We start from the raw sequence: 26,759 nt of genomic DNA, 5'->3' as shown, positions 1-26,759 counted from the left end.
TTTTAGGAAATTGCTTCTTTGACTAACAGAACAGAGTAGTGAAACCAGCCGAAAGGAGGAAAGGATACTACCAGAACAGCAGCTCATGTAAAAATTTCCAGTGATTTAGACCTGCAAGTGGTTCTTCCTCTGATGTGAGCTGCAACAACGACACAACGTTAAACTGATCGGCTGCACCAGGTGAGATGAATTTCATTACAATCCCTTCTAGAACAGTGATAAATCAGATTAATCGCTGCAGGACAGATAGATAAAAAAAAGATTGAGACTAATCCTGGTATTAACGTGACAAGGGAGCCAACAGGTTGCATGGGGAACTGTAGCCATGAAACACTGGTTGGGCAGAGAGGCAGTTTTCTGTGATGGGGAAGAAGAGGCAAAAAGAGGGAAGCCACAGAAAGAGAGCTGGGCTGAAGCTCTGGCAGTAGGTGTTGATGGGAAAAAAATGTTATTAATGCGAACCGGGTGAGTCACTGACATTTTAATGCGGTACACACCTGAACAGCTGCACAGTATGTGTGCGGTATGCAGGCGTTTGTGTCACGGGGGAAGAGGACTAACTCGTTTTGCATAATGGGGAAATGTCTCAAAGCGGTGTGTGATGAAAATGGTACTAAAACCAACTCTTTCTTTGGCAGAGACGCTCTTCTTCCTCAAAACATGGAACACAACTCATTGAAGGAGATCGAGTTAAAGATTCCTTATCGATCTGTGGGATCGTACAACACTTCAAACTCACTGTAAATTGACACACAAGCACCCTGGGACAAGTTGTGACAAGTTGTAAGATTGCGCTCGCAGGTATTTATCTCGGGGCAAAAAGCTGACGGATCACAATGCCAGACGAGTCCAGAACTTTGCAGGATGAATTCAGTCCCAGACAAGAAGCAGCACAGATAGCCTTAGTGCCAAACATTGTTGTCATCTCCAGTGATGGCAAGGGCAAAGCTAGTACCTTGGAGCTCCAAAGAGACGGCCTCAAACAGCAAGATGCTCCTGGAGGGAGCCTGTCAGGACTTGGTGCGTCCCCTGTTTCCGTAGAGTTGGGCGAGGTGAAGACGGCGCATGTTCCCGAACCTCTCAAGGCCATTTCTTTGTTGAGGGGGAGAGAAGTGAGCGTGAATCAGGAGTCCCCGGTTGATCCATCCGGCATGAAGCAACAAAACGACATGAACCTTCCACTGCAGGCAAACAGCTGCACCGACTCGGACTATAGCAGCACCAAGTCCAGCCCCGGTTACGCCTGCAGCGGCTTCGGCACGGACCTCTACGACGGAGAGCTGCTGGAGCTCGACCCAAGGAAGTTGGAGAAGATGAGCTCCGTCTCCCCCGTCAACTTGTCTGGGACCAGCCTAGATTCGGACAAGGCCAGGAAGAGCAACCTGGACTTCAACAGAGGCGATTCCATGTTGGACCTGACAGCCAAATCGAAAGCGGAAAACTCGACTAATGGCAGTTCACCCAGATCGTCTGTCGTCAGGCCAAACAGATACAGTGTGGACGTTGGATCCGAGCGGTACCTCGAAGACGACTACGTCGACAGGCAGAGCACCCGGTCTAGGCGGAGTGTGAAAGAAGGGGTGTTTTGCTGCTATCAGGCCACAAACAGAGCTTTCTTGCGCTGCGTTGAGGAGACTCCAGCCATGCTGTCGGGCCTGCTGCTGTCCATCATCTTCTGCGTGGTCATCATCATCGTGATTGCCGCTACAGGAAGGGTGAGATGAAGCGTGAGCGAGCGTCTGTCTGCTTCAGTGTTTCGGCTTCTTTTCCATTTGTCTTCCACAGGTCTGTTAGGAAGACTTGTTGTGCAGAAACGATTCATTGGATTAATCAGTTATTGAAATAGAACTAATCAACTAATTTAGCAATTGATTAATCATTAACTACAGTGTGCAGACTCAAAAAAGGCCAAAAAATAGATGCATTTTGCACTTAAGATAAAAAAACCACCTTTGTCTGTAAATCTGTTCTACTAAAAACTCGTCTAGTTTTAGCTGCACCTGCTGCTGCATCTTATAATAATGAAATGGAAGGAAAATTATGGATTTCAAAATAAAATGAAATAGGCTATAAATCAATTTTATTTATTAATCAAGATTTATTTTTCGATGTTAGTATGCCCAGGGCGGCCATCTTGTTTGAAAAGCGTGTTCAGGTCAACAAGACAAATGTTAAAATGTTACTTTTTTTTTTTTAAATGACAAGAATAAAATCATAATATTACAAGATTTGTCCAATGACAATAAAGTCAAAATTGTAAAGTAAAGTCATAATTTCACCAGAACAAAGTTGTAATTTTATGAGAACTCCAACAAAAAAAATACCAAAAAATTAAAATAAGAAATGTTGAACATTTTGTGAAGATTTTCTTTGGTATCAGTGAAGGAAATACTTCATCTCTTCACCCATAGCATCAATTTATTATCAATAAAGCTGGACTTTCAAATGATAATTTAAAGACCTAAGTCCATTTCAAAGAAATAACTGTGGAGTGAGCTGGTCATGTCAGGTCATGAAGCTTTTTTTGTCATTAAAACAACTATTTTTGTGTAATTTTGCAATGTTCTTCTGATAAAACTGAATCTTTATTCTGCTAATATTACGACTGTATTCTTGTATTCTCGAGATTTTGACCTTTGACCCAATCTCGAGCTTTTTGGAGCCTCTTACAGATTTCTTTACAAGTCAAAAAAAAAGAAAAGTGAAAGCTTTGTAGAACTTTCTTTAGTGACGTTCGGTGAGGTTCAAAGCAGGTGAGGCACTGACTAAATCATATTCATATTTATAAATATAGACCCTCTGCATGTTATTGTGTACATCAGGAAATTCTACGCCTGAAGACATCGCTGCAGGGCAAAAAGACAATTCTTCTAAGCCGCGCTGCTACCGTAGAATAACTCCATTAACTTAATCAAACTTGGACATGTAGATATTATTAATTTCCTGCTGTGATCCACAGCAAAGGGAGAAACTGTTAAAGTACAAAACAAAACCACTTCTTTCTCGCTCTCTCTATCAGCGCAGCTAGGCACCGACTCGTTACCATAGCAACTGACAACAACACCACAAAAAAAAAAAAAAACCCACTACTCAGTTCCCACTACTACAGGAATGTGTGTAAGAGCATGGCCTTGCTGTTTGTGCCCAGATCCTCTTCTTCAGGAGAAATGTTTTCTTTGAGAAACTGTCTTGAAACTCTCTTCAGTTTGAATAAACTGTTAATGCACAAATAGATCATGAATTCAAGTTTCTCTGGGAAGATTAACAACACTTTAGGTTGTAATTAAGACCTTAAGATGTCTTAAATTCATTTAAAATAATGTAAGTTGTCCTTAATACATTGATCATAGGTTTCAAGTTTTATCATGCAGGACTATTTACCCTTGAATATTCTATGTAGTTTACTTTTCTCATGAGACTTTTCTGGCAGGCAAAACCTTGAATCACACCCACCACTAACTAGCTGCTAATAAACCCTTGCTAGTTAGCTAGCTGTTTTCATCTATCACTAGCTTTTCAAAGTGTAACTTATCTGCAGTTGACTGGTCGACATTCATCTTCACCAGTGGCTCATTTCTGATGCTAACCCATGTGATGCTTGGTGCACTTTGGGCAAAAATGCTTGACACTACTGCTTTTGTACATTTCTGTTGAGATACAGGTCTTAAATTTAATTCACAATGGTCTTAAAAATGTCTTAAATTCATTAAATTATTTTAAGTTGACCTTAAATACATTACAGGTTCTAAATTTTGCTGCAGAACTATTTACTCTTGTATATTCTATGTATTTTTTTTTTCTGAAAGTTGTTGGGTCTACTGCTAACTAGCTGCCAATAAGCCCTTGCTACCCAGCTAGCTTTTTTGAGTCTATCATTTTACAAGCGTAAATTATCCCCAGTTGGACAACGTTCGTCTTTGCCACTGGCTCATTTCTGATGCTAACACATATGATGCCAGGTGCATTGTTGTACAACCTAAAGTGAGAAAATATTACTCATTTGAACATGCTTGTGTCCACAACACTGCCTTTATATGTAGCAGGAAATAAAACAAGTAGAAATTTCTCACATTGGAGACTTCAATCAAAACCAGGTCAAACCTCTCAGCTTTGGAAAAATGTTTATCTTGAAGAATTAAGTGCCCGATTATTTTGTACTACAATCAGTGGATAGATTAGATTATCTAGTCTTCCGAGTCAAAGAGAAGACTTTTACTTCATCACAGTGCAAGTCAACGACTTAAAAAGGAAATCTAATCATGGCGTTTAAAGGAGCATTAAACCTGTTTTTGTGAAAACACCAGGACATGCTTGAGCTCCATTTCATTCCAGTAAAAATAAAGTACCGCGTGTGAACAGTTGCCGCAAACAGTCTCCCGCATCCCCACAGTATTTACCTACATTTAAAGAAGTGATACTTTTTCAGAACGCTGTTCTGTTGAACTCCTAAAGCTTTATTGCTGCTCCAACGTCAGAGCAGCTCAGATCGCGCGTCCTTTCGTCAGAGCTTCCCCATATAGCCGTCCCTGCGCCTCCCCAGAAACGGAACAACACGTCACACCTACGCAGAGTAATTAACATGTTTGATATGCTGTGTTTACTGCTCTTGGATATGATCACGTGTGTGTGTGTGTGTGTGTGTGTGTGTGTGTGTGTGTGTGGAATTGTGTTATTGTTTATGTTCCAGTCTTCAAAGCAAACTCGTGGCAACCTGTAACATCAAATAAAATAGTAACTACAGTAACTGCAAAAACATGACCAATTTCAGTAGCCTTTCCTCTGTTTTACGAAAAAGAAAATGAAAGTGTCAGGTTACATTTAAAGCAGAGCCCGCTTTTCATGCAAATGAAAAAAGGCTTTTTAATTTTGCTCCGACTCGTTGAGAGAGATCAGCAGATGATAGGTTTATAGGTCAGTCACTGGAATGCTTTGCACACTCTTCCTGTATTACCTTTGATGGGTTTGCTGATGAAATTGATTTCAGTTTTTAATTCATGACCTGACAAAGCCTCTAAAATAGAGCCTGCTTTCTTTGTTTCTTTTTTCCCCCCACATGTGCATTCGCCTCGCTGCTGTACTCTACTGTGATGTAAAGAAATAAACGAGACCTGCGGCACAATGGGAGTTATTTTGGTTCGTTCGGGGCTCATAATCTGTAAAGTTTCAGATGGAAATAAACATACAGTGACAGTCGAAAATACTTTTTTTTAAAAAGTTGGTGGCTGTGGTTTATGATGTGGACGAAAGCAGGTTTATTAAGATAAAGTGATACAGAGAGGAAATGGCAACATATTTGTATGGAATGAGTTTACAAATTGTTGGAAGCAAGCAGCAGACGCCTGGCTAGTTCCAAAGGAAATCGGCTTACAGTGATCAAGACAACGGGATATAAAAGCATGTCTTACAGGGATTTTACCCAGGTGACTATCAATCTTTAGGATACACTTTCTCATTTAAATGTGTGATAAATACAATAGTTTTCCCATAGAAGGCCAGGGAAGAACTGGGTTCTGATGGTGCTTTTGGGTCCTAAGCTGCATGATGTTCTTGTACATGTTGATGATTGTGCTTCATGTCAGCTAGGTAGGGAGAAGTAGGCCGTATGTAGGACTTTTAAGGCTCTCCCATACTTCATCTGGAGCTGAAGAGTCTGCACGGGGTCATGTGGCTGTAGGATGTTTGGTGACGGATTGTGGAAGCAGATTAGTTGAAACAAAATCCCAAAATTGCTGTTCAAGTGCACTCCTGTGGAAACATTTAACTGCCAGAGAGGTTAAGAGGCTGGGCAGGTAGAAGGTAAAAGTCATCATAAAGTTTCCCGTTATCGTCTCATTTTAACATATAGATGTAAAACTCTTGTTAGAAAGCAAGTTTCTTGTTAAAACAAGGTGAGTTTTATGTCTTATTACAGTTAGAAATGTTTTCTTTTCAACGAGAAACTCTCGCGTTTCATTTAGAAATTTTTACATCTCGTTAAAACACGAAAGTTTCTTGTCATAATAAGTGTTATATCTCGTTATAGCAAGAAACTTGTCCTTTCATGAGAAACTCACATTTCTTGTTGTTGTTTCTTGTTACGAGAAACAAATTTCATGTCTCGTTATAACAATATGCTATTTGTTTTAATGAGTTCCTCGCTATAATGTGACCAGTTTTATATCTCGTTATAACAAGATGTAAAAATACGCTCCTCAGACAGATTATGACTTGTTCAGAAGGCATTAAGGGGCTTGCTATGACTCTCCTTCTTCTCACCCTGTTTCCTCTAGACGACAACTAAAAAGACCAAGAGGTGTTGCTGTTTTACTGTGGCTAACTTTCTGATTTAAAGGAAAAGATATTTTGTTTTTAATCTTGTTGTAACAAGAAACTTTTTGTAACAACAAAAGTTTTACGTCTTTATAGTAAGAAAGTTTTCTCATTTAAAGGAGATACTGCTCCTGAATTAATCCCCAGGCTCTGGCAGTTAAAACGCTTTCTTACATTTCTGCCTAAAACACACCCACAAACCTCTGACCAATCACACAACACTTCGCACAAAGCTCAGTGAAATAACTGGATCTGGGTCTGGTGTGTGAAGATCAGTCGGATGCCTCCCTCCAGACAAAACAATGCCATTTTTACCACGCGACTACGTCAACGAGAGACTTTTCTTTTTCACTTCGGATGAAGTATGGCAGAGCCTTTTTAAACCGTTGGAGCTCACAGCCTGATATGCAACATCTACAGAGATAGAGGCAGATATCGCTGAAGGTCTTCCAGAATTTAATGTTATCCCATGAAGACACTTTGTATGAAAGAAGAAAATTATGCTGTTTGTAAGAGTTGCTGTTTAAACTTTACCTAAATCTGCTAACATTTCCATTATCCAGATAGAAGAACCGTACCTCGGCGATCACGTTGGTGCCCTGTCGGTGGTGTGCGTGGTTCTCTGTCTGAACGTGATCTTGCTCGTGTGCCTGCCCTGGGTGGCCACAGTCAGACGCTGTGGAGGAGCGCTGGTGCTCTTCGTCTGGGGGATGCTCTACGTCACGGCGATGGTCTTCATCTTCACAGGGGGAGAGGTGAACGCATGGGAACAGGTGAGAAGCAGCTAAAATAGAAAATGGGATTGAGTTTTGTTCTTTTCTTTAGTTACGGTATCCTAAAAAAGTTTAAATTCATATATCTGAAATTAAGACCTTAAGATGTCTTACATTCTTTTAAAATGATATAAGTTACCCTTAAATACATTGATCATAGGTCTCAAATTTTATCATGGCAGGACTATTTACTCTTGAATATTCTATGTAGTTTACTTTTCTCATGAGACTTTTCTGGCAGGCAAAAGCTTGAATCACACCCACCGCTAACTAGCTGCTAATAAACCCTTGCTAGTTAGCTAGCTGTTTTCATCTATCACTAACTTTACAAAGTGTAACTTATCTGCAGTTGACTGGTCGACATTCATCTTCACCAGTGGCTCATTTCTGATGCTAACCCATATGATGCTAGGTGCACTTTGGGCAAAAAAGCTTGACACTACTGCTTTTGTACATTTCTGTTGAGATACAGGTCTTAAATTTAATTCACAATGGTCTTAAAAATGTCTAAAATTCATTAAATTATTTTAAATTTACCTTAAATACATTAGAAGTTCTAAATTTTGTTGCAGAACTATTTACTCTTGTATATTCTATGTTGGTTTTTTTTTTCAAGGCTGTTGAGTCTACTGCTAACTAGCGGCCAATAAGCCCTTGCTACCCAGCCAGCTAGCATTTTTGAGTCTATCATTGGCAAGTGTAGATTATCTTTGCTATTGGCTCATTTCTGATGCTAAAGCATATGATGCCAGGTGCATTCTGGGCAAAAAAGCTTGGCACTACTACTTTTGTACACTTCTCACATGGTGCATGTCTTAAATTTCAGTTGTAATGGTCTTAAAAATGTCTTAAAATTTTTTTATTTGAGTTGGTGATAACTGCAGAAAGCCTCTCTGAGTTTCATTGCTCCCTTCTTGTGTTCAGGTGGCGTTTTTCCTCTTCCTGTCTCTGAGTGTTTACACGGTCCTGCCCCTCTCTCTGACCTGGGCCCTCATAGTTGGGATAGGAAGCAGTGTCTCTCACATCATCATCATCAGTGTGTATGTCCCTGTCAAGAATGCAAACACTCGTCCAAACATTCCACTACTGGCCGAGCAGGTAAAACAACATTATTTGTTCTTTCAAAAGATTGAATAATTCATTTAATCTAATCTAGTATGAACAGAGTAGAGTAATATTAAGGAGTTTTAAGATATTTGCAACATTACCTTCACATAAGACTCATAATTCAGATGCAGCATGAAGGTGTATAAAAGTATTTTGTATTGTGCGACCAACACGGTTCACTTCCTCTAGAAAACATGCAAATGATCAGGCAGATATGTTACTGATTTACAGCTTACTCATGTGTAAACAGGAACCTTCTATAATAACGCTCATTATGCGTCTTAATGGGGACAATTGAAAAACGAAAAAGGAGCGTTTGGCCTGTTTCAGCCTAATTTGCATGTCGCCGTCGTGTCTCGTGGAAAACTGTTACGTCCAGAAGGTGAAGACGTCATCCAATGAACTCTTGTTTTGCAGCTGGTGGCGAACGCCGTGCTGTTTATGTGCGTCAACTGCTTCGGGGTCTTCCACCTGTGGATGACCGAGAACGATCTCAGGGCATCCAACAAGAAGCGGGAAGAGTTCAGCGCCGTGCGCTCCCAGAAGGAAGTGAAGAAGTATCAGCAGGTTGAAACATTTGTATAATCATATTTACAGTAATAACACACTGATTCTTGTTAATCCGTACTCTTTTGTTTAGAAAGGACAGAGTCAGTCGTATGAAAAGTCCCTCCTTAATACCTTTCTAGGCAGCTTGTTTCACCTGGATTACAAACGGTTCTGTGTCATTGGTCTCATTAAAGGCCTCATTCACTGGCCAGCCACCGCCTGGTACCTGTATGCTTTCCCTGCTATTAGGCCAATAGATTAATCATTCACTCGTCTGAGGGCTCAGCAGCAATAGAAAAGGCAAACCCAAATGGGCACCATTCATTGCGGGCAAACAAAGAGATGAAACACAACCCAGCGAGCAAACACTGCTTTCTTTTTTACAGACTCCGAACACATCCCTGTCGTTTCTGAGCGACAGAAATCTGGTGGTTTCGAGTCTCGAAACGTCCCGCCTTGCTTCGCCTCTCGCACATTAACACCCTTTTCCGTGTGTTTCATCTGACACAGGAGGGGCTCTTGCTGTCGGTGTTGCCACGCTACATCGCCGTGGAGCTGAAAAGTGAGGTCATCAGGAGGCTGTCCAAGCCAAAGAGCGACGAGGCGAAAGAAACCAGCAACCACCCCAACTTTCACAGTCTTTACGTTCGGCAGCACAGGGATGTCAGGTAACAGCCGCAGGTGGAGGATTGGCTGATCGCTCTTAGTGCTATTTGACTAGTTCTGTTACAGATCCTCAGTATTTATGCATTATCAGATTACAGCCACAAATCTCTGTGGGTTTTATTGGGATTTAGTGTGACGGAGCGACACGGAGCAGCTCAGAAATGTGAGGTGGAACGGGAAATGAGACCATGTTTTCAAGTTTTTAAAAATACTATGGGCTTAGCGGCTTTTATTTAGGGGCAACAGAGTAGCAGGGGTTCAAAATGTATTGATTTCTACATACTACAATCACAATGTGACAAAGTGCCATTGTTAGAAAGAAAGGAAGGAAGGAAGGAAAGAAAGGAAGATAGAATGACATAAAGAAGAAGGGAAAGAATAAAAGACGGAAGGAAGAAAGAAAGGAAGGAAAGAATAGAGGAGAAAGGAAAGAAGAAAACTAAATAAAGTTTAGAACGGGATTGTTCTGGAGTGTAAAAAGTGGTTCACATTTACAGAAATATACAGAATAAACTATATATTTCTCTACCTTTTCACAGGATTAGATGAAAATGTATCTGTCAGAACAAATTTACAAAGAAATGAGACATGGATCAAGACTTTGTCACGGTACACACCTCGCTTCAGGGAGTATCTGAAAGAAACAAAACACAATACAGCTACGTCTTAACACACATTTTTCTTTATAAATATAACTTTGTTATTTACTTACTATGTATACTACATCTGTCACATCTCCTTGTGAACGTCCCTCTATGCCTGAACTCTCCCTCTACAGAGTGACAGACCTTGACTAACTTACTGTTAGCTGTGATTGCTCCATCCTACCAAAAACACAAACATGTTTCTTTTTATCTTCCCCATATGTTAAATATTTATTTTTCTCTGCGTTTGTCCAGCATCCTCTATGCAGACATTGTCGGCTTTACTAAGCTAGCGAGCACCTGTACGCCTGAGGAGCTGGTCGCGGTCCTCAACAAGCTTTTTGGCAAATTTGACGACATCGCAAAGGTAAAGCTGCGTATGATGTCACGTTTTTGTCATAGACATCTTTCTGTTGAATTAAGATGTTTAAGACCCAACTCTTTCGTCCCCCGTGTTTCTTTCTGAGCACAGAAGAACGAGTGTCTCCGCATCAAGATCCTGGGGGACTGCTACTATTGTGTTTCCGGCCTGCCTGACCCCATTCCCACCCACGCCATCAACTGCGTTCGAATGGGCCTGGACATGTGCACCGCCATCAAGTCAGTCCATGTGGATTTATCTGAGTTTGTCTAACCCTTCCCCAAGAAATTTTTAAATGATCTAAATGTGTTATACCGGCATTTACAACGTACAAGACCACCAAATGATCAGTAGGGACAAAAAATAACCAGGAATTATTTTCTTTGTTCCAAAAGAATTCCAAAATAATTTTAGAAATGCATCTTTTTCACTTCTTTTGTTAAGTTTTGGCTTATAAAAATGACATTTTGATATTTGATCAACTCTTAGCAACTTTCCAATCACTTTCAGATATCAATAGATTTATGCAGAAGGTTTTACACATTGTTTTCAGTTGTTTCGCAAAGTGTTACTTTCATCCTTTCATGTATGCTTGAGAAATCCTTTAATCTCCATAGCAACCATTCAGCTGTGCAAAAAGCCTGAGTGGACTTAGCTCCACCTTTGAGATGCAGTCTCTTAGCTTCCAAGATACCGTCTCACGGAGCAGGCCTCCCTCCCCCACTCCGCTCCTTCAAACTAGCCAGCAGAAATTAGCAAACACCTAGTGGGTCTGCGCATCTGCTGAGCTCCTTGTATGAGCTATTTCTCAGTGCAACGTTGGGAAAAACATTGCTAGAGGATTAATAGAGAAGGGTTGTTGTGATGACTTCCTGAAGGCGGAGTTCCAGAAAGACCAGGCCTTTCGAAAGAGACATAAGCCCAATTTTAAGGCGTTAAATTACAACATCAAATTTCTTAAACGTCATATTTGGCATATGTAGCATTTTTATAACAACTGAAGTTAACATAGTTACTTCACTGCACTACAAAATGGTACTATTTGCCTGGAAAACACATAATACCCCTTTAAGAGTTTTTTTGCTTGCAGTAGTTGATGTTCAATACCAACTGCTGCCGGTGTTGGTATTGCTGACGTACCAAGTCAACGTTTTGACAATTTGACATGTATAATACTTTGACGTCAGCTCACACGTTCATTGACGTGTGAACTGAAGTTAGTGGTTTTAATGTGACAAAATATAAAAAACTTAGAGTATTAGTACCTTGGTTGTGTTTTCCCCACACTTTTAAAATAACATATTTTGCATAATCTATTTTGTTTTCCGTTCTGTGCTGTTTGATGCAAATGCAGGACACCATGAGGTGGAAGCCTCATTGCTTGCGTTCGTTGGAAATTCAAGTATGAGGCAAATGCAAATCAAATGTGGCAATATTTGGTTCCATTTCATTTGAATGGAGCCATATTTATGTACTTTGAAAACAAACTAAAAGCTGTTCTGATGTGGAAAGTTATTACATTTCATATTAAACACAATGAAATTCTATTTATATTTAATAATAACATAAAAACTAGATTAGCTTAATATAAGCAGAGAGCTCTAAATATGGTGTGAAGACACTTATTAAGACAAATTGAAAAATTTCATCCACATTTTCTTTGATTTTATCCATGTTTCTCAGTGAAAGTTTGATTTTTAGCTTCTTCTTTGCCTTCTTCTAGTGAACTTAGACGGGCTACAGAAGTGGATATCAACATGAGGGTTGGCGTTCACACTGGCAACGTGCTCTCCGGTGTGATTGGCTCTCAGAAGTGGCAGTATGATGTCTGGTCAAATGATGTTACCTTAGCCAATCAAATGGAGTCCGGAGGCCTTCCTGGGTAAGAAAAGTGATCCTTATCTGACAACTAAACTGTATGAAACCATGTAAAATGTTCGTTAATTTAAATGAAAAAGCAATATTTTTTAAGCTTAAATCTATTCTGGAAACATTTGAACTTGTGTTTGTAAATGCTGGTGCAACTAGGCGAGTCCACATAACTGAAGAAACACTGCAGCACCTGAATGGAGCGTACGAGGTGGAGGACGGGGATGGGGAAAGTCGAAATACTCACCTTAACTTGAGAAAAACATTCCTGGTTATTGACCCCAACAAACCAAGCAATGTTCCGCGAAGGCCTAATCTGGTAGGGGCACGCAGTTTCATTAGCCTTGTTGCTAAAAAGGTGCTATGTAAATAAAATTTCCCTACCCTGCCCTTGTGGGGAAACATTGTCTTAAAATGTAAATTAAAAGATTCTTTTCTCGTAAGTATGGGTTGTTGATCTAAAAACTGAACAGCCTCTGCTGTAACTTCAGGCAGCGGGTGAGAACAAGCAGAGGGCGTCCGTCCGAATGTCTCAGTACCTCAAATCTTGGAAGAACGTCCACCCTTTCGCCGACCTGAGCAACCCACAGAAAAAGAAGGCCTTCAGGCCTCTCAAAGGCGTCAAACCGCGTCCACGGCTGACATCGATGGTAAGGACGTATTCCTGCTTCTCCATCCCACTGGGCAGTGTTGTAAATGATCATGGCCTATTGTACCCCAGTCTAACAGTGCCTGTTATGTTTGTGTTTGATTCTAGGAAGAACCACATTTTCACAACAATCCCAACCGGTAAGCTGCGAGAATCTCTTAAAGAGACGTTGCTAAAATTTCTCCAAAGTCGAATCCAACCAGCTCAAAGGAGCTAAATGAAACCAACTCTCTGGTCTTCTCAGAGGATGCCATCAATAATGTCTTTTCATTTGTTTTAGTCTGTCTATTGATAGCAGCATAAAGGGATCGCTGGACACAGTGGACATAGCTGGGTGAGTTTACAGGGTGTCCACTCATCCTTAAAATGTCTTAAATTTGTGTGTAAAATCAACATGTCTTAAATGCTCTTAAAACTTGTAAGTTGGTCTTAAATATGTTGATCGGAGGTCTTAAATTTTGTCATAGCTTTACTGTTTTGTGTATTTTTTTTCTTGTGGGTCATTTCTGTCAGGCAAAAGTCAAAGATCTTCATTGCATTCAAGGCAGTTGAGGCTGATATAGCCTTGCTAGCTAGTTGTCTTTTTTTGCCTTTATTACAGGCACAAAGCCGGGTTCACACTTTTTACTTATTCTTTATTCCTATGCAGCAAGTTCCCCCAAATATCCCCTATATTTTTAATTCTTTCAGTCTTAAATTTAATTCTTTGTGGCATTAAAATGTCTTAAAAAGTATTAAATTTCACTTGCTGAAACTTGTAGATGGCCTTGTTTAACTTGAGATTACTTTTTCCTGTCTTTTTGAATTTTAAAGTCTAAAATATGACAATATAAAAGAACTACCAGGTGCTGTTTTAGCTTATTAAATTTCTCCAATGTTTCCTTGTTTCTTTTCATTTAGGAGGAAAATGAAGAAACTCAACTGGTTGACTCTGTTGTTTAATGACCTCAGTGTAGAGAAACAGGTATAGTTTCTTCTGAAACCTAATATATGCTCTTTAAAAGTATGTACACATAAAATTCCTTGAAAAAAGTATTTATACGCCTTCAGTTATTTCTCCTTTTGAGACATTACAACCACAGACTTCAATTTGTTTTACTAGAATCTTAGTGTAATTGTGAATTTTAAGGAGAAAAATTAGATGGCAATCAAAATTTTTCAGAAATAAAAATCCGGTGCTCATTTACACAGACATCAATAAATAAAATCTAGTGCAACCAATTCTCCAAATGCTAATTGTAGCTTTGGAAGAGCTGCAGAGTTTCACAGCTCAAATCAGGAAGTTGTTAGATATACTAGAAAACAAACAAAAAAGTAATATCAAGTATTTCTGGTCCAGTTTCTAATGCAAATATTTTAATGCACTTGAAATAAGACAAAGCTAGCTTACAAGTAGCTTTTCAGCAAGACGTGGGAGCTTGTTTTAGTCAATAATCACTTGATAAAAAAGGTACTACTTCCACTTGCAGATTGATTCACTTAAAACAAGAAATTTTTCCAGCGTTATAAGTGAAAACTGCAATTCATTAATGAGCTCCATCCAGTCTGACTGAGTTTGAACTGAACACTCATTCAAGCCAAAGTGTCATTTTTCTTCAACTCCATATAAAATCAATTGAAGTTAGAAGTTTTAATGTGACAAAATGCACAAAAGTTTGAGTATTAGTACTTTGATCAGGGCAACACACAGGAAACCTTGTGACTGAAAAGACAAAATCTTGTCACCGCTAACCAGCTTTTTTTTAAAACTGCCTTCCAGTTCCGCCTCTCAAAGGTGACGAATTTGCACTACTCTGTGAGCTGCATCGCCGTAATTTTTGTGACTCTTTTCACCGTCCAGATGCTTGTCTCTGAAAAGTAAGTAGTTCTTAAAACATCTTCATGCATGCAACCGTTGTGTCTGTTTAAAGCTGCATCTTAATTGTTCTGAACATTTTTACGGCGAGCAGATTAACTTAACTCAACTTTGTGACTGTTACAGGAACTTTCAAATGGCAGTGTCCTACGGTGTGACCTTCCCTGTAATGGTGGCACTTCTGGTCATTTCTTTTGTTGCGTACATGAAGGTAAAATCTACGCTTATGCATCAACATCAGATTAACGCTGCATGACTTTATTATAGCTGATGCTAATTGAGATCAGCTACAATGAAATGAAGCTCTAGAGAAAAAGAAACAGTCACTGTTTTGCAAAATAAGTCAAACCACTTGAATATTACCAAACTTTAATGCTCTTTATTGGGATTTTAGGTTACAGACCAACACAATGTTTTATATGTTTAAGACATGAATCCCGGGCTGCACAGTGGCGCAGTTGGTAGAGCTGTTGCCTTGCAGCAAGAAGGTCCTGGGTTCGATTCCCGGCCCGGGGTCTTTCTGCATGGAGTTTGCATGTTCTCCCTGTGCATGGTGGGTTCTCTCCGGGTTCTTCCTCCCACAGTCCAAAAACATGACTGTCAGGTTAATTGGTCTCTCTAAATTCTCCCTAGGTGTGAGTGTGAGTGTGCATGGTCGTTTGTCTTGTATGTCTTTGTGTTGCCCTGCGACAGACTGGCGACCTGTCCAGGGTGAACCCGACTCTCGCCCGGAACGCAGCTGGAGAGGAACCAGCAACCCTCCTGACCCCATTAGGGAAGAAGGGTGTAAGAAAATGGATGGATGGATGGATGGACATGAATCCCTGAAAAACTCCAATGCATCTTGTTTAAATCAGTTCAATTTCACTTATATGTATAGTGTCAATTCACAACACGTCATATTAAGGTACTTCACAAAAAAAGACAATTCAATATACTGTCATGTTGGGCTCTATTCTTCTCACCCACATGCAGAAACACAAGACGGAGTACCCGAAATCAGTAAAAGAAGTTTATTTGAAAAAAACAACAACGGTGAAATCTGGGTCGGGGGACCAAAGGTATAAACGGCCGGGTCTGGTTCACTGGAGGGGATGAGAGGAGTGATGAGTTCAGGGGCTGTTGGAATTTGAGATTGAGAGTGAAGGAACGTTCTTACTGGATTAGGTGATGATCTGCGCCTGGGAGGTTTCGGTGGTACCGGGGTGGAGGAAAGTGATGGAGGGCGACCAGCGGGTATTTTCCGTGGCGTCACGAGGGCAATGATATTGTGGAGGCAGCCGGAGGTTCAGGGTTCAACGGATAGTCCTCAGAGTACTTTACGGTTCACCTGGGGAGGAGACGCACAAGAAATTACTCGGAGAGTTCACTAGGAGGAAAACACAGGGAAACGCACGATGACCTGGTGTACCATATCAGGCTAACACTCTGGCAAAGAAGTGTTGGCTGCTCCCTCCTCCACCAGATAAGCTGATCGCTTACAGGTGCGCAGGTAATACTGCTGCCGGTGGTCACGCCCTCCAGTCTCCACCTCATGGCGACCTCTGGTGGAGAAAAAAAAAAAGAAAACAGCAAAACACCCCGGATCCCAACAGTACCCCCCCCTCAACGACCGCCACCCGGCGGTCCAACAGAAGAAGAAGAGCAAGAGGCGTGAAAATCAGAAATCAAAGAGGGATCCAAAATAAAAGAACCGGGCACCCAAGATCGGTCCTCCGGACCGTAACCGTCCCAATCAACGAGGTATTGCCAGCCCCTACCCCGTCGACGGGAGGCCACGACCCGGCGAACCCCGTAAGCCGGGTGCCCATCTACGTCACGGGGGGGGAGAGGGGGCTCGGCAGGAGGGCACAAAGCGCTGGTCTGAACTGGCTTGATCTGTGAGACATGGAAGGTGGGGTGTACACGAAGAGAAGCAGGCAAACGGAGACGGACAGCAGATGGACTGATGACTGATTCGATTTCATATGGACCAATAAAACGGGGAGACAGTTTCTTGGACATGGCTTTCAGGGGAATATCCCTGGAAGAAAGCCAAACTTTCTGTCCAGGTGTGTAGTCAGGGGCTGGTCGTCTCTTGCGATCTGCAAAGCGACGATTCTGGTCAGCGGTGCGGTGGAGAGCGGAAATGGTTTTGTCCCAGAAGGCTCTGCAACGCCTGATGTGATGACGAACGGATGTGACAGTGATTTCCTTTTCATCAGACGGCAGCAGGGGGGGCTGGTAACCAAGGGAAACTTCGAAAGGGGACAGACCTGTGGCAGCCGAGACATGTGAATTATGTGCATATTCAGCCCATGGCAGATACCGAGACCAATCGGATGGGTTAGTGGAAGTTAAACACCTGAGGGTAGATTCGAGTTCCTGATTTAGTCGTTCTGTCTGACCGTTGGACTGGGGATGGTAACCGGATGTGAGTGAGACCTTGGCTTCTAGAGCCGAACAGAAATGCCTCCAAACCTGGGAGATGAACTGTGGGCCTCGGTCTGACAGGATTTCCTGCGGGATACCGTGAAGTCTGAAAACATGTTTAACCATAAGTTGAGCTGTCTGGAAAGCGGAGGGGAGTTTTCTGAGGGGTATGAGGTGACAGGCCTTAGAAAAACGGTCGACAATAGTTAGGATAGTGGTCATTCCTTGGGATGGAGGTAACCCAGTAACAAAATCTAAGGCGATGTGCGACCATGGGCGTTTGGGAATGGGTAAAGGTTGTAACAGACCAGAGGGGGGTTGATGGGAGGACTTACTGCGTGCACAGATGGAACAGGCAATAACGTAATCCTTAACGTCTTTGTGCAACGACGGCCACCAGAAGCGACGGGAGACCAGAGCTATAGTACGACTAACCCCAGGATGAGCGGAGAATTTGGATGAATGTAACCAATGGATGACACGTGCTCTAACCGAGGCAGGAACAAAGATCTTGTTAGATGGACCGGTACCGGGATCAGGCTCAGACTGTTGAGCTTGCAGAATTAGGTCCTGGATCTCCCATGTGACGGAGGCGACTGTGCAACTGGGGGGTAGGATGGTGGATGGAACCTTCTCAGCGTCATCAGGGGAATAAATTCTGGAGAGCGCGTCAGGTTTAACATTACGAGAGCCAGGACGGAAAGAAATGGATAGGTTAAACCGGGAGAAGAACAATGACCACCGGGACTGGCGTGGGTTGAGTCTTTTGGCTGACTGGAGGTAAGAAAGGTTCTTATGATCAGTCCAGACCAGCACAGGATGTTCAGCGCCCTCCAGCCAATGCCTCCACTCCTCCAGGGCAAGCTTTATTGCAAGCAGTTCCCGGTCTCCAACGTCATAGTTTTGCTCCGCGGGAGACAGTCTGCGGGAAAAGAAAGCACATGGATGAGTTTTCTGGTCTGAATTGGAAAATTGAGACAATACAGCTCCTACTCCAATGTCTGATGCATCCACCTCCACTATGAACTGCTTACTGGGGTCAGGTTGAATGAGCACCGGTGCACTGGAAAACAGGGACTTTAGCTTGAGGAATGCTGAATTCGCTTCTGGGGTCCAAGAAAAAGGTGTCTTAGTGGAGGTTAGGGCAGTGAGTGGTTGGGCCGTCTGACTATAGTTGCGGATGAATCGCCTGTAGAAATTAGCAAAACCCAGAAATCTCTGGAGTTGTTTGCGGGATTCTGGGACGGGCCAGTCCAAGACTGCTCTTATCTTTTCTTCAGTGGGTCGCACCTGTCCACCCTCGAGAATAAAACCCAGAAAGGTCACGGACGACTGGTGGAACTCACATTTTTCAGCCTTTACAAAGAGTTTATTTTCCAAAAGCCTTTGGAGAACTAAACGGACATGGTGTTTATGTTCCGACAGATTCTTGGAAAAGATCAAGATGTCATCTAAATAAACAAAAACAAAAACATTCAAAAAGTCTCTCAAAACGTCATTGACTAACGCTTGAAAAAATGCTGGAGCATTAGACAACCCAAATGGCATCACCAAATATTCAAAGTGACCAATTGGGGTCTTGAAGGCGGTCTTCCATTCGTCGCCTTTGACGAATGATAAAGAGGTGATAAGCGTTTCTGAGATCGAGTTTGGAAAAAACTGTGGCACCCACGACTGGCTCAAAAGCTGAAGAAAGAAGTGGTAATGGATATTTGTTCTTAACTGTGATTTGGTTCAAACCTCTATAATCTATGCAGGGTCTCAAAGATCCATCCTTCTTACCAACAAAGAAGAATCCGGCTCCCAGTGGAGAAGAGGATGGCCGAATGATTCCAGCTGCACGGGACTCATTGATGTATTTCTCCAGGGTCTCTCTCTCACGACGTGAAATGTTATAGAGTCGGCTGCTGGGTAAGGGAGCTCCTGGGAGTAAATCAATAGCACAGTCATATGGACGATGTGGTGGTAAAGAGAGAGCCTTGGACTTACTGAAAACTGGTGCTAGGTCATGATATTCGGTGGGGACTGAAGATAGGTCAGGAGGGTCTGCCTCCTGAGGAGTCGCCGGAGGGGAACCTGGGGGAACTGCAGAACGAAGACAGGTGGAGTGACAAACAAGAGACCAAGATTCAATGTGCCTTTTAGACCAGTTAATATGTGGGTTGTGTAGTTGGAGCCAGGAAAATCCTAATACAATTGGTGGGTTAGCAACCGGAAAAACAAAAAAGGAGGCAGTTTCAACATGATTACCCGAAATGATTAACTGTACTGGTTTGGTCTTGTGCGTGATTTGAGGAAGAGCTCTGCCATTTAAAGCTGAAACTCGCAGGGGAGTGGAGAGCGGAACAGTTTCAATGGCCATCTGCTGGACGAAATGGGAATCAATGAGATTTTGTTCACATCCGGAATCAACCATAGCAGAAAGAGTAATGGACTGGTCTTTATTAAACAGGACTGCAGGGAGTAGGAGACGAGGATTCTTTTGATCTTGTTGATGGTCCGCCAGTCTCCTCGCATCTACTGGCGGACCCGGGTTTTTGACCGAACCTCGCAGCTTGAAATATAGTGACCAGAGCCTCCACAATACAAGCACAGGTTTGATTGCATTCGTCTTTGTCTCTCTTCAGGTGTTAGACGTGTGTGCCCTACTTGCATGGGTTCGGGTTCTGGTAAGTTAGAGGACGGTAAGGGGGTAGAGGGTGTCTGGACGGACTGAAAAAATCTTACCGACGGAGTCTTCTTACTTCGTTCTCTACTGCGGGTACGGATCCGATTATCGAGGCGGATGGTTAGGTTGATTAAAGCATCCAATGTGTCAGGCTCCTCGAGGGTAGCGAGTTCGTCCTTTAGTTGTTCGCTCAACGCATGAAAATAGGCGCTTTTGAGCGCTGACTGATTCCAATCAGAGGCAGCGGCTTTAATTCTGAAGTCTATAGCGAACTCGGACACTGTTCGTTGTCCCTGTTTGAGGGACCATAATTCGCGAGAGGAAGAGGTCTTGTCAAGAGCCGGGGAAAATACTAATTTGAATTCCTTTAAAAATTCGTCAAAAGTACAACCATAATCTAGTGAAGATGAAAATCTTGATTCTGCCCAGCTTAGGGCTTGACCGGACAACTGCGATATAATGAATGAAATCTTAGCATTATCATGAGGGAAACTCTGCGGCGAGTAATTGAATAAAATAGAGCATTGTAGCAAAAAGCCCTGGCATTTGCTCCGGTCACCAGAAAACCTTTCCGGGTTGAGTGGTCGTAGTCCGGAAAACATGGGCTGGGCCATATCCACGGAACTGGAAGGAGGTGGAGATGCCGCTTGCGAGACTGCTGAAAGCACCGGTGCAGGATCTGGAGCGGGAACGGAGGCCTGTGGAGCAGAGTTTCGCATAAAGTCTATTAATTCTTCGAGGCGGCGGTTTGTTTCTAACTGACAGCTGGATAATTCCTGTAAAACTGCTTCATGATTTTGGATTAGTGAATGTTGTTCCTGTAGGGTTCTCCGGAGTGATTCTGCTGGGTCTGTCTGTTGGCCAGAGTGTTCTGTCATGTTGGGCTCTATTCTTCTCACCCACATGCAGAAACACAAGACGGAGTACCCGAAATCAGTAAAAGAAGTTTATTTGAAAAAAAACAACAACGGTGAAATCTGGGTCGGGGGACCAAAGGTATAAACGGCCGGGTCTGGTTCACTGGAGGGGATGAGAGGAGTGATGAGTTCAGGGGCTGTTGGAATTTGAGATTGAGAGTGAAGGAACGTTCTTACTGGATTAGGTGATGATCTGCGCCTGGGAGGTTTCGGTGGTACCGGGGTGGAGGAAAGTGATGGAGGGCGACCAGCGGGTATTTTCCGTGGCGTCACGAGGGCAATGATATTGTGGAGGCAGCCGGAGGTTCAGGGTTCAACGGATAGTCCTCAGAGTACTTTACGGTTCACCTGGGGAGGAGACGCACAAGAAATTACTCGGAGAGTTCACTAGGAGGAAAACACAGGGAAACGCACGATGACCTGGTGTACCATATCAGGCTAACACTCTGGCAAAGAAGTGTTGGCTGCTCCCTCCTCTTAACTCCACCAGATGAGCTGATCGCTTACAGGTGCGCAGGTAATACTGCTGCCTGTGGTCACGCCCTCCAGTCTCCACCTCATGGCGACCTCTGGTGGAGGAGAAAAAAAAAAGAAAACAGCAAAACACCCCGGATCCCAACATATACGGTAATTGAGTCAGCTCCAATTCAACCTAGTTATCAAAAAATGCATCAAGTTCAGTTTATTCTTCAAATTGATGGAAAACATTTTCCATCTAAGGAAACCCAGCAGCAGCATTGACTCCTCCTAAGTTTCTAAATATATTGAGGTTTGTGGATGTAAGGTGGCTAAAAGGTGAGTTCAAATGGTATGGATACTTTGCCAGACCATGTAAGCAAATATGATTTTGGAAATTTTGATTAAAGGTACCAAAAAACATTGGAATGTCTGCCATTAAAACATTAAAATGGAAAGCGTAGTTTAATGGTCTCCCCTAAGTAGAAATGATCACCAGTTTTCTGTGTCCTGAAAAGACTCAGAGTGGTGCCATAGTGACGTTTTTCGCTTTATCCTCATCAGAAATTGCACTCCAAGTTGCCATTAAACGTCCAGTGGCTAGTGAAGCTGTCACGCAACCTCCCTGCCAGGGCGGTGCTGCGGTTTTTCCTCGTCACTCTGTGTATCCTCATCACTTTGCTCATGGCCATCCTCAACTTGGTAAGTATTGTTTCTGATCATTCGCTCGATTCGTTTGCTTGATGGTCTCATTTCCATTGTGTCCGTATTCTATCCAGATCATCCTCCCACGAAGAAACTGCACGTTGGTCACTAACACCACATATTTAGGAGGACACAGAGTGCATGATCTGCCTGTGAGTATCTCACCAGATTCTGAGATCTTTTTTCTACATTTGACAACACATTCATGGAAACAGGAGACAGTTTTTGCACCTTTTTCTGTGCTAACATTGATTTCTCTCTGTGTTTGCATTTCCCATAGTTTACATTAATCTTTAACCTTGTTGGCTAACTATTACCTATCTAGTAGGTTTCACTGTATTCGCAGTCATAGTATCTGAAGCTCAGATCTGAATTGTTCCGTTCCAAGTTTGTAACAACACATCTCACCAATTTGCTCCTGTTTCTCTGCCCTCCCTCCTTCTGGTGAAAACATCCAGTACTACCTGTACTGCTGCCTGCTGGCCATGCTGGGAGTGATGGTGTTTGTTAGGATCTGCTTCTCTGTGAAGGGATTCCTGCTCACGCTGGCTGTGGTGGTGTACCTAGCCCTCTTCCTCAAAGTCTACGAAAACGAGTCCAGTTGCCTTGTGGATGTGTTCTATAATGAAGATCACAAACAGTGAGTGACCTTATGCATAGTACTACTGGGTCTACTTGGATGTTAGGAGTATTTTTTAGCTGCAGATGCATCCTTTGCTACAAATGATCAAGCGTTCACTAAAGGAATGTTACTGCATTTTAGGAAATAATATGCTTATTTTCTTATTTAAAGAAGAAATGAATTAAACTATTGGGTTATTTTCATCCTTTGATATATTTATAATACTGTATAAAAACGGCTTAAATGAAAAAATCTCCAGGATGTGTCTATGTGTTTTATCCAGTTAATCATCACAATAGTAAGTTAATCAATTACTGAAATCTTGTTTCTGTTTACATTTCGGTTTGTTGACAAACTAATACACCCCTGAGTGCGTGCAGACGAAAGCTACGCTGCACGTGTTAAACTTTCCTCCGCTCACCGCCCTCGGCAGTCATAATGCCACCAGCCTCGCTTCGGGAAGGTCTTAAATTTCTTCCCTGTGGTCCGTGACGTCGAGCCCAGATTGTGAATCCTTGTCTGCGGTTTCAGATCTCCATCATTTATTTAGCTGCTTTCTATAGAAAGAAGCCCTCCTGGGTGGCAGGGGATGCAAACCCTGTTTAGAAACAAGGCATCCATGGTTGAGGAAGTTGGAAGAGGGAGTGGGTCGGCCTTTTTATTGATCTGTTCAACTCTAGAATTACTTTATATTTGTGTCTGTCTACAGTGTCGGGGTGCTGAAGGACCCTCAGATCATGTCCGGGATCTGGCTGGTCATCTTTTACATTGTGTGCATCATTCTGGCTAGACGGGTTGGTCTCTTTTTATCAATTACCACACAATACTGTATAAAGCGTACCAAATTGGTCGATGCACATTGAGACGTTGTGTGTGTTTGTGTGACTCTGTCAGGACGAGCTGACGTGTCGCGTAGACTTCCTGCTGGAGTGCTGCTTCCAAACAGAGCGAGAGGAGATGGAGACCATGGAGAACGTCAACAAGCTCCTCCTAGAGAACGTCATGCCGCTTCACGTCGCCTCCTTCTTCATGGGCAAAGCCGTCCGCAATCAAGTAAATACTGTACAAACATGACAGAGTAGGGATGCAAGCAATTAACCGGCTTGTGATTAATTGTTAATTAATGGTTTATTGAGTTAGAATTGGTTCCAATTGATTAACTTCGATTGTAGTTTGGCTGACATTCATCACAGGCCGCCGCTGGTCATTGTTAAGCGGAGCCAGTTGATACAGAAACAAAGATGGCGGGGTTATACCAGCACGGGAAAGAGAAACGGTCCAAACAGAGTCCGGTTTGGGATGGAAAATGCATTTTATGTCATTCTGTTTAGAAATATAAACACTATATAGCAAAGAAAACTTGAGACATGATGAAAAAACATTTCAGATCTGTTCTCCATGAAGTTAATGCACTTCATGGAGGAAAGTTTTAATATTCCTCCCAAAGATACCACAGATGGTACATCTGTATGGACGAACATCTCTCTGTTCATGGGGAATTAAGCGTTTCGCATGTTTTATACTTTTCATATTTTATTTTTAGCTTAATAATGTGAGAAAACCACAGTTTTCTGTTTATTCAGTCGGTATTTAATACAACATAAAATAATCTCAAAATTAATAGTCTATTTTTAATTGAGTATATTATAAACAATTAACCCTTGGTGTTAGACAATTACCGTCTTGAAACAAGAGGAAAACTCAGATTTTTTTAAGAAAATGGCAGCTTCTCAAATAATCAATCAACTTTACATTAACTGATCGATTGATAACTTGCATCCCTAGTACAGATGCACAGAAATGTGAGCTTATAACAAAACAATATTAAACCTTGGATGAAAAATATATCTAAAAACGAGACATACAAACATTTTTGGCAGGATTTTTGTCAACATCTCCCTACATCTCAGTCAACATGCTCCCAAATGTTAAACCTTTGAACAAATTAGTCGTCAGTTCTTCATCTACAACATCTCCTTTCTTTTTTTGCAGGACCTGTACAGCGAGTCATACGAATGCGTGTGTGTGTTGTTCGCATCGATGCCTCAGTTCAAAGAGTTTTACAGCGAGAGCAGCGCCAACGGAGACGGCCTGGAGTGCCTGCGCTTCCTCAATGAGATCATAGTGGACTTCGATGACGTACGACCACGGAGACAATGTGAAAGAAAGTTAAATACTCTCTTCTGCGTTCTAACATTTAGTCTGTTTGTGTCTCAATGCAGCTTCTGTCTAAGCCCAAATTCTCTTCTGTTGAGAAGATTAAGACGATTGGCAGCACTTACATGGCTGCTGCAGGACTAAGACACTGCCCTGTAGGAGAAGACAATAAGGTTTGTAAAATGAAAAAAAACAACAAAACTTCAAGTTTTGTATTAATTGTTTGCTACATTTTTTCAAAGCAAGTTCAGCTGACACAGGGAAAAATTCCTGTTGGCTTTTTTTTTTTCTCAGCATGTAAAAGAAAAGCCCTGCTAACAAGTGTGATCTCTGGCTCCCCCTACAGAAAATCGACATGACCTACACTACTGTCCGCACCATGGTGGAGTTTGCGATAGCAATGATGAGCAAACTGGATAAACTCAACCAGCACTCTTTTAACAACTTTAAACTCCGGATCGGTGAGTTCATTTTAATATTACCAGGAGAGTGGTTAGTTCACTGAAGAAAAAAACAACTGTTTTCATGTGTTAAAGCACAAACTCTGGTTCCAGAAAGATTTTAAATGCAAAAGAATTTCCAATTTGTTTTTCACTGGTGTTTTTTGAGCCTTTCATTAGACAAAAAACTGGTTTTAGAAGAGATAGACTATCTCAGTATTCCACACTGAGTGGCAAAAAACAATGATTTCTGACTTTATGAGCTTCTTAAAACATAAAAGAAAGTACAGTAGAGGACAGCTATTGTGCAATATTCTGTGAGAACAGATTCAATCTAGGTTTATAGCTTTACACTGGTAAATCACGGGTTCCGATTTTTAAGGCCGATCTGTTTTAGAGAGACATACAAGACAATAAGATGTTAAAATGGACTATATTCAGTGTAATTCTTTGAACAAATTAAAAAAAAGACTTAACCGCCACCAAGTTCAATTCTAAATAAAACTAGCATTGAAACAAAATACCTTTTTGTCCCCCAAGTTCTGTACATTACTAAAGAAATACTAAATGTAGCTGCTCTGTTTAGGTGACCTATAGCTCATAGTAACTGGATTAAAGTCAGTAAGGATCAAATGAACTAAATAAATGGCTGTAATTCATAAAGAGAAGCACCTCAACATTTTCCCATGTTACAACCAAAAATGTGAAGATATTTTTATTAGAGAATTGTGATACACCAAGTAGTGCAAAGTTGGGACATAGAGGCAACAGGTGCATTAAAATGAAGGTAGGAGTTAAGATTCGACAAGCTGAATTTTAGTAACCCATGAAATAACAGCATTTGTGTTAATGTCGACCACATTTGAAGATGTCATCACCGTGCGCCATGGAAAGCAGAAAGTCTGCAGATTTTGAAATGTATAATTTGATCTCTGCTCTACAGATCAGTGCTCACAGGTTTTTATCACAACCAATTCTTACAAATACTTATTGTTCAAATACTTATTGTTCAAATACTTATTGTGGGAATGAATTGAGAAGCTATCATAACAATCACAATGTATTGATAACCACAGGATGCTACTTTAAAGTAGCTTCAGCTGAAGGGTTACTTAACACCTTAGTAAAACTGTAAAAATACAGCTTCTTGAATTTTCTTCAGTGTAGTGTATTAGTTATGTTTTTTTTAAATACATTTATTTTGTAAGATATCTGTCTTTTAAATCAAAGTTCAGATACAAACACTACTTAGATTTTTGTTGCTATCTTGTTTTACCAAACTGTTGTTATTTCTACAAATAAATAAATAAATAAATATGCACAATGAAACAAAAAAAGGTGAAAAATGTGCATAAATTAATTCAACAAATCTTGCCAAATCTTTATTGCCGCTGGTAATATTTTCAGTATTATTAAGCCTTTAATTACAAACAGAAGTTGTCTCGCTATTTTATCTCTAAATGCTGAGATGTGTTTTTGAAAAATGAATGAATAAAACATAATTTGTGAGGTTTACAGAGGTGCGGCTGGTTCCAGTCTACTCTGCATCCTTAGAACTAGAACCAAACCTGTAGAAGCAGCATTCAGTTTTAATGCATCT

General features: G+C 41.6%; 1 protein-coding gene across 3 annotated transcripts in view; it reads left to right on the top strand.

Annotated features, from left to right (window-relative positions):
• The window catches only part of LOC122819909 (adenylate cyclase type 2-like), a 30,248-nt gene that overhangs the window by 1,231 nt on the left and 2,258 nt on the right, over positions 1 to 26,759 (top strand). Inside the window, exons 2-25 of one of the 3 annotated variants that reach the window (XM_044096959.1) lie at positions 30 to 180; positions 639 to 1,715; positions 6,873 to 7,082; positions 8,007 to 8,180; positions 8,607 to 8,756; positions 9,249 to 9,406; positions 10,304 to 10,415; positions 10,521 to 10,648; positions 12,133 to 12,291; positions 12,438 to 12,597; positions 12,770 to 12,928; positions 13,036 to 13,067; positions 13,208 to 13,261; positions 13,828 to 13,891; positions 14,687 to 14,784; positions 14,909 to 14,993; positions 21,800 to 21,937; positions 22,015 to 22,092; positions 22,399 to 22,580; positions 23,272 to 23,356; positions 23,457 to 23,615; positions 24,555 to 24,701; positions 24,785 to 24,892; positions 25,066 to 25,180. In XM_044096959.1, the coding sequence (XP_043952894.1) occupies positions 837 to 1,715; positions 6,873 to 7,082; positions 8,007 to 8,180; positions 8,607 to 8,756; positions 9,249 to 9,406; positions 10,304 to 10,415; positions 10,521 to 10,648; positions 12,133 to 12,291; positions 12,438 to 12,597; positions 12,770 to 12,928; positions 13,036 to 13,067; positions 13,208 to 13,261; positions 13,828 to 13,891; positions 14,687 to 14,784; positions 14,909 to 14,993; positions 21,800 to 21,937; positions 22,015 to 22,092; positions 22,399 to 22,580; positions 23,272 to 23,356; positions 23,457 to 23,615; positions 24,555 to 24,701; positions 24,785 to 24,892; positions 25,066 to 25,180 (3,634 nt within the window). In that variant the 5' untranslated portion in view covers positions 30 to 180; positions 639 to 836. Of the gene's footprint in view, positions 1 to 6; positions 181 to 638; positions 1,716 to 6,872; positions 7,083 to 8,006; positions 8,181 to 8,606; positions 8,757 to 9,248; positions 9,407 to 10,303; positions 10,416 to 10,520; positions 10,649 to 12,132; positions 12,292 to 12,437; positions 12,598 to 12,769; positions 12,929 to 13,035; positions 13,068 to 13,207; positions 13,262 to 13,827; positions 13,892 to 14,686; positions 14,785 to 14,908; positions 14,994 to 21,799; positions 21,938 to 22,014; positions 22,093 to 22,398; positions 22,581 to 23,271; positions 23,357 to 23,456; positions 23,616 to 24,554; positions 24,702 to 24,784; positions 24,893 to 25,065; positions 25,181 to 26,759 lie in introns of all 3 variants that reach the window. The other 2 variants (XM_044096958.1, XM_044096960.1) reach the window with 2 other exon arrangements.

The sequence above is a fragment of the Gambusia affinis genome, linkage group LG18 (genome assembly GCF_019740435.1).
Source record: "Gambusia affinis linkage group LG18, SWU_Gaff_1.0, whole genome shotgun sequence".
NCBI classification, from domain to species: Eukaryota; Metazoa; Chordata; class Actinopteri; order Cyprinodontiformes; family Poeciliidae; genus Gambusia; species Gambusia affinis.
Note: the sequence above shows the minus strand (reverse complement) of the source record. Positions and strands in the feature narration are given on the sequence as shown.